This window comes from Mobula birostris, unplaced genomic scaffold (genome assembly GCF_030028105.1).
Source record: "Mobula birostris isolate sMobBir1 unplaced genomic scaffold, sMobBir1.hap1 scaffold_1153, whole genome shotgun sequence".
In the NCBI taxonomy this organism is placed as follows: domain Eukaryota; kingdom Metazoa; phylum Chordata; class Chondrichthyes; order Myliobatiformes; family Myliobatidae; genus Mobula; species Mobula birostris.
The window spans coordinates 80548-95458 of NW_027274194.1; the positions used below are offsets into that span (position 1 = coordinate 80548).

The 14911-nt window shown below is 56.8% G+C and overlaps 1 protein-coding gene across 1 annotated transcript; it reads right to left on the reverse strand.

The window, feature by feature from the left end:
* Positions 1–578: 578 nt before the first annotated feature.
* LOC140192312 (P2X purinoceptor 3-like) lies at positions 579–14911 on the reverse strand (the record flags this gene model as incomplete). The annotated part of the gene is made up of 6 exons (XM_072249976.1): positions 579–895; positions 1801–1878; positions 9654–9719; positions 9863–9956; positions 12752–12887; positions 14839–14911. Coding segments are annotated over 6 exons (630 nt in total), but the record flags the coding sequence as incomplete, so codon positions are not given.

The following is a 14911-nucleotide window of genomic DNA, read 5'->3' on the forward strand; positions in this document are numbered from 1 at the left end:
ACACACTCCTGTCTCTCTGTCTCACACTCACACACTCCTCTCCATCTGTCTCACACTCACACACTCCTCTCCGTCTCTCTCCACACACTCCTCTCCCTGTCTCACACTCACACACTCCTCTCCATCTGTCTCACACTCACACACACACTCCTCTCCCTCTGTCTCACACTTACACACTCCTCTCCATCTGTCTCACACTCACACACTCCTCTCCCTCTGTCTCACACTCACACACTCCTCTCCATCTGTCTCACACTCACACACTCCTCTCCGTCTCTCTCCACACACTCCTCTCCCTCTGTCTCACACTCACACACTCCTCTCCGTCTCTCTCCACACACTCCATCCCTCTGTCCACACACTCCTGTCTCTCTGTCTCACACTCACACACTCCTCTCCATCTGTCTCACACTCACACACTCCTCTCTGTCTCTCTCCACACACTCCTCTCCCTGTCTCACACTCACACACTCCTCTCCATCTCTCTCCACACACTCCTCTCCTCTCCCTCAAAGTCAGACTTGCTCACTCACAGGTGAGGACAAATATTCACACACGGACTGACAGGAGTCACGGAGAACAGCTTTAATTGGACTTATTGCCCGAGGGGGTGTAGGGCGAGGGAGGGGGAGACACAGATGTGTCCGAGGCATCGCAGGGGTGGGGAGGGCGAGGGCCGGTCAGGCACCGGTCAGCAGAGGAGGCGGGGGGATTACACACGGACATCCCCGTCCCCCCAGGATCGGGATCCTGCGGGAGGGGAGGAGAGGGGGCCGTCCACTATCTGCAGGTGTCCTCGGAGGGGTCGGGGCTGAGGGAGAGGAGCTGTCAGCTGCATTGCAGTTTGATGTGACATGGGGCGCCTCACAGAGTGCTCGTGGCCGCTGTTCGGCACCTGGGGTGGGGTGGGTGGGGGGAGAACAAAGGCACAGAGCAGGAAGGGGAACACGAAGAAAGTTGTGTTAATGTTGTCATGGAAGGCCTCTCTCCCTCTCTTCCCCTCCCCCGTCCCCCCCTCTTCCCTTTCCTCATCCCTCCTCCTCCTTTCCTCCATCCCTCCCCTCTTCCCCTCCCCCTTCCCTTTCCCCATCCCTCCCCTCTTCCCCTCCCCCTTCCCTTGCTCCATCCCTCCCCTCTTCCCCTCCCCCTTCCCTTCCTCCATCCCTCCCCTCTTCCCCTCCCCCTTCCCTTTCCCCCTTCTCCCTTCCTCCATCCCTCCCCTCTTCCCCTCCCCCTTCCCTTTCCCCATCCCTCCCCTCTTCCCCTCCCCCTTCCCTTTCCCCATCCTCCCCTCTTCCCCTCCCCCTTCCCTTTCCCCATCCCTCCCCTCTTCCCCTCCCCTTCCCTTTCCCCATCCCTCCCCTTTTCCCCTCCCCTCCCCTCCCCTCCCCTCTTCGTCTCCCCCTTCCCTTTCCCCATCCCTCCCCCACTTCCCCCATCCCTCCCCCACTTCCCCCATCCCTCCCCCACTTCCCCATCCCCCTCCTCCCTCTCCCTTCCTCCATCCCTCCCCTCTTCCCCTCCCCCTTCCCTCCCCTCTTCCCCTCCCCCTTCCCTTTCCCCATCCCTCCCCTCTTCCCCTCCCCCTTCCCCATCCCTCCCCTTTTCCCTTCCCCTCCCTTCTTCGTCTCCCCCTTCCCTTTCCCCATCCCTCCCCCACTTCCCCATCCCCCTCCTCCCCCTCCCTTCCTCCATCCTTCCTCCTCTCCCCATCCCTCTTTCTCTTCCCCATATCCCCTCCTCCTCTCCCCCCCCTTCCCCCCCCCCGTCCCGCTCCCCCCCCCCCGCTCTCACACTCACCTCCTCAAACTTCCTGGCCTTGTATCTCTCGGCCCCCTTCATAAAATTCAGCAAAATCAAGTCGCACACCACAGCTCCCTGCAGCGGCCAGGGCCAGGGGGAGGGGAGGGCCCCGATGGAGGGGAGGCGAGGGGAGGGCCCCGATGGAGGGGAGGCGAGGGGAGGCAGGGGGAGGGGAGGGCCCCGATGGAGGGGAGGCGAGGGGAGGGCCACGATGGAGGGGAGGGAGGTGATGGAGGGAGAAGTAGCGGGCGAGGGGAGGGAGGGGATGGAGGGAGAAGCGGAGGGCAATGCGGGAGCGGGAGGGAGAAGGATAGTGGGATGAGGGAGAGGGGAGCAAGAGGGTGGGTCAGGGAGTGGGGATGAGGGAGGGGAGGAGAGGGGAGGGGAGAGGGAGAAGGATAGGGGAGGGGAGGAGAGAGAGGGGAAGAGGTTGAGGGAGAGGGTGGAGGTGTAGTTGGGGAGAGGGATATAGGGGTGGAAAGCCGAGGAAGTGGGGTGGGGTGGTGGAGGGTGGGTGGGAGAGAGGCGAGAGGTGGTGGTGTTGAGGGGGAATGGGAGAGGGGCAGAGACGGGCGTAGGGGGGAAGGGGGGAGAGAGGGCAGTGAGGAGGTACCGGGAGCAGTAAGGTGTGTGGTGGGAGAGGGGAGCGAGGGGGAAGACGTTTGGGCGAGGGGATGAGGGTGAGAGGGGGAAAACAGAGGAGGGAGGTGGAGAAACGAGTACCGTTATAAACACAGAGAGCTCTGGACCACACGGCCCTCTCTTTACACTTTATCCTGCACGCCCCCACCTCGGCGCCCCGTCGGGGTGAGGCAGTCCGTCCGGGCGGTGTGAGGAACGGGGTCTCGGTGAGGAACCAGCACGGAGGAGGGGAGATCGAGAGCGATGCCGCGACAACCCCACCTCCCACTCGAGCTCAGCGCGGACGAGGAGCTGACTATTGGCCTCGGGAGCAGGAGGGAACCACAGGTCCTCGTCGGAGGGGAGGGTCGGCAACTTTACTCCCCTCCCGAGGTGCTCTACCCTCGCCGTCCTCTGCCCGCTTTGCAAACTCGTTCTCCGCCCCACGTTGACAAATACAGAACCGGGCTCCCTGACACTTTTGGGCAGTACTGTACGTCCAGTTACTCTGGACCAACGGAAAGAGTTCTTTTCTGCTGTTGAATTCTTTACTGTCATTCCTGAAGGTTGTTCTAGCCGGGGCGGGGGGCGGGTTGGTGCTGGGGACAAGCTCCCACCACCTATGCCTTTGGTCTCAAACAGCCTCTGACAGCCGAGTCCAGCTCCTAAACCTGGCAGCACCATTTCTACTGACAAAGGCAGGTTACTGGTGCCTTAAAACCAGGCAGATGGGGTCTTGTCAGCTGTGACTGGCAGCTCATCCGGGAGAAGGAAAACTCGGATCTCAAACCTCCGCTGCCCAGCGGCCGGACCCACTCCTGGGGTAGGCTTCCGGAGTGAGCCCCGAGGGAAAAATCCAGAGCTGGGGTCCCCGAGGCAGTCCGACGTCCGGTCCAACGCTGGCTGGCGACTCCCGCTGCCAAACTGGGTGGGCCGAAATAAATCTGACAAACCTGTTGGAATTCTTACAAGTTGGGTAGATAAAGGGGATGCAGTGGATGTTGTATATTTGGACTTTCAGAAGGCCACACATAAGGCTGCTTACCAAGTTAAGAGCCCATGGTATTACAGGAAAGTTAAGAACATGGTTAGAGCATTGGCTGATCGGTAGGAGGCAGTGAGTGGGAATAAAAGGATCCTTGTCCAGTTGGCTGCCGGTGACCAGTGGTGTTCCACAGGGGTCGGTGTTGGGACCACTTCTTTTTATGCTGTATATCAATGATTTAGATGATGGAATAGATGGCTTTGTTGCCAAGTGTGCAGATGATACAAAGATTGGTGGAGGGACAGGTAGTGTTGAGGGGACAGGTAGTGTTGAGGAGACAGGTAGGCTGCAGAAGGACTTAGACAGATTAGGAGAATGGGCAAGAAAATGGCAAATGAGATACCATGTTGGAAAATGCATGGTCGTGCACTTTGGTAGAAATAAATGTGCGGACTATTTTCTAAATGGGGAGGAAATCCAGAAATCTGAGGTGCAAAGGGAGTTGGGAGTCCTTCTGCAGAACACCCTGAAGGTTAACTTGCAGGTCGAGTCGGTGGTGGCAGGTTAGCATTCATTTCATTTCAAGAGGTCTGGAATACAAGAGCAGAGATGTGATGCTGAGCCTTTATAAGGCACTGGTGAGGCCTCACCTTGAGTACTGTGAACAGTTTTGGGCCCCTCATCTGAGAAAAGATGTGCTGGCACTGGAGAGGGTCCAGAGGAGGTTCACGAGGATGATTCCAGGAATGAAAGGGTTATCATACGAGGAATGTTTGATGGCTCTGGGTCTGTACTCACTGGAATTCAGAAGGATGAGGGGGGATCTCATTGAAACCTTTTGAATGTTGAAAGGCCCAGACAGAGTAGATGTGGAAAGGATGTTTCCCGTGGTGGGGGAGTCTAGGACAAGAGGGCACAGCCTCAGGATAGAGGGGCGCCCTTTCAAAGCAGAGATGTGGAGAGGGTGGTGAATTTATGGAATTTGTTGCCATGGGCAGCTGTGGAGGCCAGGTCTTTGGGTGTATTTAAGGCAGAGATTGATAGGTTCTCGATTGGACATGGCATCAAAGGTTACGGGGAGAAGGCCAGGGAGTGGGGTTGAGGAGGGGGGAAAAGGATCGGCCATGATTGAATGGTGGAGCAGGCTTGATGGGCCAAATGGAAAAAGCTGCAGAAGGTGGTAAACTCGGCCTGCTCCTTCATGGGAACTTGCTTGCCCACTGTCAAAAGCATCTTCAAAAGGCAATGCCTCAGAAAGGTGGCATTCATCATTAAGGACCCCCACCCCCCCCCGTCTCATTTCTACCATGAAGGAGGCATTGGCCAGAAAGAACGGAAATCGGCGAACAGGAAGAGGCGGCCATTTTGTGAGACTGTCCCTGCAGCCACCATTTTGCGAACTCCTTGGGCACTGATTCTCGGCCCGGGATAACTTGATCAGCGCAACTGAACGTGGGCGCAAGGAGTTTCAGGTAATGAGCTGCTAAACCTGGGATGGTTCTCAGATGAGTAGCTGTGTATTAGGTAAAGAGGCAGGCCCGCGGGAGGAGGCCCAGTGTCTGGGTCACCCGCTTTGAACCAGTCAGAGCCGGGAAGCGGAGAAGGCACGAGGGCCCTGGCCAAAGGCCGTAGAGCAACACCAGGCCAATAGGAAGGGGCACCCAGCTCGGTCAGGTGACCTCAAGCCAATGAGATTGAAGCACAGCGTTCGAACCAATCAGAATTGTTTCTTTTAAAAATTAGGAGCTTCAAATACAAGGAAGCGACAACTCTCTGGCGACCCACCGTGGCAATGGGAGCGTGGAGGTTCGATCCGGAGCCTGGCCAGCATAGATTATGAGGACACACAGTCCTCTTTTATTGTCATTTAGTAATGTGTGCATTAAGAAATGACACAATTTGTTCCTCCAGAATGATATCACAGAAACACAAGGCAAACCAAGACTAAAACTGACAAAAACCACATAATTATAACATATAGTTACGACAGTGCAAAGCAATACCGTAATTTGATGAAGAACAGACCATGGGCACGGTAAAAAATAAGTCTCAAAGTCTCTCGAAAGTCGCATCATCTCAGGCAGACGGTAGAAGGAAGAAAAACTCTCCCTGCCATGAGCTTCCAGCGTCGCAAACTTGCCGATGCAGCACCCTGGAAGCACCCGACCACAGCCGACTCTGAGTCCGTCCGGAAACTTCGAGCCTCCAACACCGAGCACCATCTCTGCCGGGCGCTTCGACCCCGTCCCCGGCAACAGGCAATAGGCAAAGCCGAGGATTTGGGGCCTTCCCCTCTGGGGATTCTCGATCACACAGTAGCAGCGGCAGCGAAGCAGGCATTTCAGAAGTTTCTCCAGATGTTCCTCCGTGCTTCTCACATCTGTCTCCAGCAAACAGGATTGTGCACGGCCCCTACTTAACAAACACGATATCATTTCGAGCGGCCGCATACGCCGCCATCTTCTCCTCCCCTCCATAGACTCCTTTCCAGTCCTTTCTCAGTCCACGGAGGGCCCGGGAAACCCAGTAGGCGGGCACACAGGTACTTGGCTGTGTAAATTCACGTGCTTGCGAACCGAGCCAATAAAGATACTTGTCAGCGAGTAAAGACTCCCTCTGTGTCTAACTGATCATTGTTGTACAGGAGCCCGAAGGCACACAACTCAGCGGTTCGGGAACAGCGTCTTCCCCTCCGCCGTCCGATTTCTGAACGGACGCAGAAACCACGGACACACCCTCACTGCCTTTGTGCACGACTTGTATCAGGAGAGAAGTAAGAAAGAATTAAAGATAAGTTACCCTCACACATCCCCGGCTGCGGATTGACTCATTACAGAGGGGGAGTCTAGTCCGAGAGGGCATGACTTAAGGATTGAAGGGCGCCCATTCAGAACAGAGATGCGAAGAAATTTCTTTAGTCAGAGGGTGGTGAATCTGTGGAATTTATTGCCACGGGCAGCAGTGGAGGCCAAGTCATTGGGTGTATTTAAGGCAGAGATTGATAGGTATCTGAGTAGCCAGGGCATCAAAGGTTATGGTGAGAAGGCGGGGGAGTGGGACTAAATGGGAGAATGGATCAGCTCATGATAAAATGGTGGAGTAGACTCGAATGGCCAACTTCTGCTCCTTTGTCTAATGGTCTAATGTCCGAGGTCAAGAACGACCTGGTATAACGCCCTTCGGACCAGCGCGGTTGTCTCCGTCTGTCACTGAAAGTGCTCCTCCGTTCAGCCGAGTTCAGCGGAGGGGTGAGAGACATTGTCCAGGATTGCCGGGGTTCCCCCCGCGGGGCCCTTCGTTCTACCGCGGCCTCCGGTGTGTCCAGTTTGACTCCGATAACAGAGCCAGCCTTCCTGACCGGTTTATCGAGCCCGTTGGCACCGCCCGTGGTGATGCCCGTCGCCCCAGCACACCACCGAGTAGAAGATTGTGCCGGCGACAACAGGCTGGCAGAACGTGTGAGGGAGAGGCCCGCACAGTCCGGAGGAGCCCGGTCTCCCCGGGAGGTCGAGGCGACTCTGGCCCTTCCTGTACACAGCCTCTCGTGCTGGTGCCCCACTCGAGTCCGTTGTTCGGGTGCAAGTCTTGAAAATATAAACACGCTCAGACGCGCTACGATGGCGCTCTACGGCGACTCACGGTTCGATTTCTTCCCGCGGTGTCTCCCCCTTCCCCCTTTCGGGGTGGGCGACGTCCCGTTGGAGGCCCTGGCCCGCGGCTGCGCGCTGGTTTCCGTTCCTGGCGGGGGGACGCGGGTGGACCAGCCGCTTTCCGATATCGCAAGGGGGAGCGACCTTCGGGGGTTCCGAGGCTCTGTGTTGGGGGGGGCCTTGGAGAGAACGGGACATCTGCGCTCTGATCGGTGAATTGTGTTCCCTCGTTCGCTCTCCTCTCATGGGGGAAGAGTTCGTCGCAGATTCTCCAGTCGGAAAGCTTCGCAGGGCGGGGGGGGGGGGGACGGGATTAAAAGCCAGGCGGCGGACTTCATCATCGTCAATTTGCGCGAGTCGTTTAGTTTACGTCTCTCCCCCCACCTCGCTGTGAAGGGGGGGGACGCCTCTCCCTCTATTAGAGGGAGAGAGAGAGCCTGTGTCGTGTCGAATCTTTATTCTGAAATAATTTGGGGTGGGGGGAGGTGGATGCTTGTGCGTGGGAGGGGGGGAGCAGGGGGGGTTTGGGCTGCTAATGTTTTTACTGCTGTTGATCCTTTGGGGCTCTTTTCTGCTTAAGAGGATGCCCGTGAAGGACAGGAATTTTGGGATGTATATTGTATACCATCTCTGATATCAATGGGACCATTGAACAACTGAAAGGGCCTGTGAACACGCAAAACGTTCTGCCTGACTGCAAAACATCTGCTATTAAATCTTTTTAACTGGCAGTAATACCTTACGTCCTGCATTATACAAACCAACAAGTTTCACAGCAAGGGTCAGAGATTTAAAAAAAACAATTCCGGAGATTCTCCGCTTGCTGGAAATGCAGAGCAACGCCCACAAAATGCTGGAGGGACTGGGCATGGATGGAAAAGAGTACAGTCGACGTTTCGGGCTGAATCTCTCCGTGAGGCTGCCTGACCTGCTCTTCCTCCAGCATTGAGAGTCTGTGTGTGTGTGTGTCTGTGACTGAGACAATGAATAAATTGGATTCTGATTTGAAAAGGGAAAGAGAAAAGAGATGGGAGAGACAGTGAGGGAGAGTGGGAGCGACGGCAGGAGAGACAGAGAGATGATCGGAGAGGAGGGGAAACGGCGAAAGGTAGGGGGGAGACGACAGGAGAAAGGAAACGACTGGACAGAGAGGGAGATGACGCGAGAAAGGAAAACGACTGGAGAGAGAGGGAGCTGACGGGAGAAAGGGAGACGGCTGGAGAGAGAGGGGGAGACGATGGGAGAGACAGGGAGCCAACGGGAGAAAGGAAAACGACTGGAGAGAGAGGGAGCTGACGGGAGAAAGGGAGACGGCTGGAGAGAGAGGGGAGACGATGGGAGAGACAGGGAGCCAACGGGAGAAAGGAAAACGACTGGAGAGAGAGGGAGCTGACGGGAGAAAGGGGGGAGACGACGGAGAGAGAGGGAGATGACGGGAGAAAGGAAAACAACTGGAGAGAGGGGGAGACGACGGGAGAAAGGAAAACGACTGGAGAGACAGGGAGCTGACGGGAGAAAGGAAAACGACTGGAGAGAGGGAAACGACGGGAGAAAGGAAAACGACTGGAGAGAGACGGAGACGACGGGAGAAAGGGAGACGGCTGGAGAGAGAGGGAGACGACGGGAGAAAGGGGAGATGATGGGAGAAAGGAAAACGACTGGAGAGAGGAGGAGACGATGGGAGAAAGGGGGAGATGATGGGAGAAAGGAAAACGACTGGAGAGAGAGGGAGACGACGGGAGAAAGGAAAATGACTGGAGAGAGAGGGAGACGACGGGAGAAAGGGAGACGGCTGGAGAGAGAGGGAGACGACGGGAGAAAGGGGGAGATGATGGGAGAAAGGAAAACGACTGGAGAGAGGAGGAGACGATGGAGAAAGGGGGAGATGATGGGAGAAAGGAAAACGACTGGAGAGAGAGGGAGACGACGGGAGAAAGGAAAATAACTGGAGAGAGAGGGAGACGACGGGAGAAAGGGAGACGGCTGGAGAGAGAGGGAGACGACGGGAGAGAGAGGGAGCTGACGGGAGAAAGGAAAACGACTGGAGAGGGAGACGACAGGAGAAAGGAAAACGACTGGAGAGGGAGACGACAGGAGAAAGGAAAACGACTGGAGAGAAAGGGGGAGACGACGGGAGAGACAGGGAGCTGACGGAGAGAGGAAAACGACTGGAGAGAGAGGGAGCTGATGGGAGAAAGGGAGACGGCTGGAGAGAGAGGGAGACGACGGGAAAAAGGGGGAGACGATGGGAGAGAGAGGGAGACGACGGGAGAAAGGAAAACGACTGGGGAGAGAGGGAGACGACGGGAGAAAGGGAGGCGACGTTTTGAGATGGGGAGACAGCGGGAGAGGGGGGGTATGATGGGAGAAATGGACAGAGATGTGCCACAAATGAGAGTGAGAGAGGTGAAAGGTCTCTCGGCCCAAACCATCGACCGTTCACTCATTTCCCTAGCTGCTGCCCGACCTGCCGGGTTCCTCCAGCACCTTGTGTGCGTTGCCTGGGATTTCCGGCGCCTGCGGAACCTCGTGTGGGTAAAAGGTCGCGAGGTAGCTGAGCGGTAATTCACCGGGCCCCGCGCCCAGACACCTACCAGTCCGATGGAGGTGAAGGCGGCGACTACGTTGATCAGGGTGGGGATGATGTCAAACTTGGCGGCCTGAGGAAGACGCGGAGAGAAAGAGGAGCGTCAGCGAGAGCTTCTGGAGAGAGAGAGGGGGCCGCTGCCCCTCGCCGGACTGAGGCAGGGCGAGGGAGAGGAGTGAGCGCTGATGGGCGGGAGCCCCCGGGAGGTGACCCTACCTGTCCGAGGACCAGGATGTCAATGCGGATGCCGTACGATTTGATCAGCGTGCGGTACTCCGTCCCGTTCCCGTCCCGGTAGAATCTGGCATACCTGGGGGGGGGGGGGGGGCGACAGGTGAGTCACAGGTGCTGAGGACGCTCACACATCACCACCCACAACACCTCCCCGGTCCTCTACATCTCCAAAATCCTCCAAACACCTTGCCTTCCCCCTGCCTCTCTACCATCACCTTCCTCCCCTCCATCCTGGAACTGAAATCCACCTCGGGAAAAAAAATCCTCGGCCTCCACCGCGGAGGGACAGTTCCCTCCCTCCCTACACAATGTCCTCACTACACAAAACTAATCCCTCCCTCCCTCCCCTACACAATGTCCTCTCTGCACAAAACTAATCCCTCCCTCCCTCCCTCCCCTACACAATGTCCTCACGACACAAACCTAATCCCTCCTTCCCTCCCCTACACAATGTCCTCACTACATAAAACTAATCCCTCCCTCCCTCCCTCCCCTACACAATGTCCTCACTACACAAAACTAATCCCTCCCTCCCTCCCTCCCTCCCCTACACAATGTCCTCACTACACAAAACTAATCCCTCCCTCCCTCCCTCCCTCCCCTACACAATGTCCTCACTACACAAAACTAATCCCTCCCTCCCTCCCTCCCCTACACAATGTCCTCACTACACAAAACTAATCCTCCTTCCCTCCCTCCCCTACACAATGTCCTCACTACACAAACTAATCCCTCCCTCCCTCCCTCCCCTACACAATGTCCTCACTACACAAAACTAATCCCTCCCTCCCTCCCTCCCCTACACAATGTCCTCACTACACAAAACTAATCCCTCCCTCCCTCCCTCCTTCCCCTACACAATGTCCTCACTACACAAAACTAATCCCTCCCTCCCTCCCCTACACAATGTCCTCACTACACAAAACTAATCCCTCCCTCCCTCCCTCCCCTACACAATGTCCTCACTACACAAAACTAATCCCTCCTTCCCTCCCTCCCCTACACAATGTCCTCACTACACAAACTAATCCCTCCCTCCCTCCCTCCCCTACACAATGTCCTCACTACACAAAACTAATCCCTCCCTCCCTCCCTCCCCTACACAATGTCTCACTACACAAAACTAATCCCTCCTTCCCTCCCTCCCCTACACAATGTCCTCACTACACAAAAACTAATCCCTCCCTCCCTCCCCTACACAATGTCCTCACTACACAAAACTAATCCCTCCCTCCCTCCCTCCCCTACACAATGTCCTCACTACACAAACTAATCCCTCCCTCCCTCCCTCCTTCCCCTACACAATGTCCTCACTACACAAAACTAATCCCTCCCTCCCTCCCTCCCCTACACAATGTCCTCACTACATAAAACTAATCCCTCCCTCCCTCCCTTCCTCCCTACACAATGTCCTCACTACACAAAACTAATCCCTCCCTCCCTCCCCTACACAATGTCCTCACTACACAAAACTAATCCCTCCCTCCCTCCCTCCCCTACACAATGTCCTCACTACACAAACTAATCCCTCCCTCCCTCCCTCCCCTACACAATGTCCTCACTACACAAAACTAATCCCTCCCTCCCTCCCTCCCCTACACAATGTCCTCACTACACAAACTAATCCCTCCCTCCCTCCCTCCCCTACACAATGTCCTCACTACACAAACTAATCCCTCCCTCCCTCCCTCCCCTACACAATGTCCTCACTACACAAACTAATCCCTCCCTCCCTCCCTACACAATGTCCTCACTACACAAAACTAATCCCTCCCTCCCTCCCTCCCCTACACAATGTCCTCACTACACAAAACTAATCCCTCCCTCCCTCCCTCCCTCCCCTACACAATGTCCTCACTACACAAAACTAATCCCTCCCTCCCTCCCTCCCCTACACAATGTCCTCACTACACAAACTAATCCCTCCCTTCCCCTCCCTCCCCTACACAATGTCCTCACTACACAAACTAATCCCTCCCTCCCTCCCTCCCCTACACAATGTCCTCTCTGCACAAAACTAATCCCTCCCTCCCTCCCTCCCTCCCTACACAATGTCCTCACTACACAAACCTAATCCCTCCTTCCCTCCCCTACACAATGTCCTCACTACACAAAACTAATCCCTCCCTCCCTCCCTCCCCTACACAATGTCCTCACTACACAAAACTAATCCCTCCCTCCCTCCCTCCCCTACACAATGTCCTCACTACACAAAACTAATCCCTCCCTCCCTCCTTCCCCTACACAATGTCCTCACTACACAAACCTAATCCCTCCTTCCCTCCCCTACACAATGTCCTCACTACACAAAACTAATCCCTCCCTCCCTCCCTCCCCTACACAATGTCCTCACTACATAAAACTAATCCCTCCCTCCCTCCCTACACAATATCCTCTCTGCACAAAACTAATCCCTCACTCATGACCCCACCTGCCCGTCCCCGCGTCTGTCAGGCAGCCCTCTCAAACACCCCCATCGTATCTTCCTCCACCACCCACCTCCTGGGCAGCACATCCCAGACTCCCACCGGTCTCTGTGTTTATAATTGAAACTCACCACACACATCCACTCTCACCATTAGACATCCCCACTCTCGGGAAAAGACCGTCTGCCCTACCTGCCTCCTGTAATCCTACAAAACCTGTCTCCCCTCCGACGCTCCTGATAAAACAACCCCAGTCTGTCCGAACTCTCCACACGCTCTCTAACCCAGGCAGCATCCTGGCGAACCCCGTCTGCACCCTCTCCAAACCCCGGCACCCCACACACACCCCTCCAGTGACGGGACGTCCCGGAGGACAGACAGTCCTGTCCTGTATGAGGTTTTGCTGTCCAGCCGGTGATGGAGGGTCGGGGCAGCGGCTGAGTACCTGAAGTTGTATCCCTGAGAGACGTTGTTGTTCTGCGAGATGCGGTCCAGCCTCTGGAAGGTGTAGTGCGGAATGCACAGGTCTGCCGAGCGGTCCAGGTTGCAGTTCCACAAGATCTTGATGCAATTACACCCCCCTGAGGGTGGGGATCGAAGGGGGAGGGTGGAGGGAGGTAGAGAGGGGGATGGGGGGAGTGACGGGGCGAGATGGAGAGAGAGTGCGGAAGGGAGAGGAGCGGGAGGGGGGGAAAGGAGGGAAGCGGGGTGTGAGAGGGACAGAGGGGGAGTGTGGGTGGGGGAAAGGGGAAAGGGGAGAGGGGGGAGAGCAGGAGGCGGGGCGGAGAATGAAGGAGGGAGAGTGCGGAAGGGAGAGGAGCGGGGGGGAAGGAGGGAAGCGGGGTGTGAGAGGGACAGAGGGGGAGTGTGGGTGCGGGAAAGGGGTTGGGGGAGAAGTGGAGAGTGGGGAGAAGTGGAGACGGGGAGAGCAGGAGGCGGGGGCGGAGAATGAAGGAGAGAGAATGCGGAAGGGAGAGGAGCGGGAGGGGGGAAAGGAGGGAAGCGGGGTGTGAGGGGGACAGAGGGGGAGTGTGGGTGGGGGAAAGGGGTTGGGAGAGAAGTGGAGAGAGAAGGAGAGCAGGAAGAGGGAGGAGAGGGGGGAGTAGCAGAGAAAGAAATGAGTTCAGTCGGCCAGAGACTCTTCAGCTTCCCCAAACACCACCGACAGCCTAAGTAGCCTGAGACGGGGCGGGACGGATGCGACGGGACGAGATGGGACGAGACAGGACGGATGAAACGGGACGGGACGGGAAGCATGAGACGGGACGGGACGAATGAGACGATACGGGATGGGACGGATGAGACGGGACAGGACGGGAAGAATTAGACGGGACGGATGAGACAGTATGGGATTGGATGGATGAGACGGGACGGGGCGGGACGGATGCGACGGGACGAGATGGGACGAGACAGGACGGATGAAACGGGACGGGACGGGAAGCATGAGACGGGACGGGACGAATGAGACGATACGGGACGGGACGAATGAGACGATACGGGATGGGACGGATGAGACGGGACAGGACGGGAAGAATTAAGACGGGACGGATGAGACAGTATGGGATTGGATGGATGAGACGGGACGGGACGGGAAGGATTAGACGGGACGGGACGGTAGGCATTAGACGGGACGGGACTGAACGGATGAGACGGGACAGGACGGGAAGGATTAGATGGGATGGGACGGGAGGCATTAGACGGGACGGATGAGACGGGACAGGACAGGAAGGATTAGATGGGACGGGATGGGAGGCATTAGATGGGATGGATGAGACGGGACGGGACTGGATGGATGAGACGGGATGGGACGGATTACACGGGACGGGATGGAGGCATTAGACGGGACGGGACGGATGAGACGGGACAGGGCGGGAAGGATTAGACGGAACGGGACGGGAGGCATTAGACGGGACGGGATGGGAAAGATTAGACGGGACAGGACAGATGAGACTGTACGGGATGGGACGGATGAGACGAAACACGACGGGATGGGACAAATGAGACGATACAGGACGGGATGGGATGGCACAGAAGAGACGTGATGGGAAGGATTAGATGGGACGGATGAGACGGGATGGGATTGGACGGATGAGACGGGACGGGACGGATGAGACGGGACAGGACGGGAAGGATTAGACGGGACGGGAGGTATGAGACGGGACGGGACTGGACGGATGAGATGGGACGGGACAGATGAGACGGGACAGGACGGGAAGGATTAGATGGGACGGGACAGGAGGCATTAGACGGGACAGATGAGACGGGACGGGACTGGACGGATGAGACGGGACAGGACGGGAAGGAACGGGAGGCATTAGACGGGACGAGATAGGACGGGATGGGAAGGATTAGACGGGATGGGATGGATGAGACGATACAGGACGGGATGGGACGGTACAGAAGAGACGTGATGGGAAGGATTAGATGGGACGGATGCGACGGGACGGGACAACACGGGATGCATGAGACGGGAGGGGACGGGACAACAGGGGACGCATGAGACGGGAGGGGACGGGACGGGACAGGACCCACCTTTTTGGCGAGGTAGTTGAAGTCCTGCTGAGCCTCGGCCACGATGTCCCCCAGCCGGAAGATGGGACAGAAG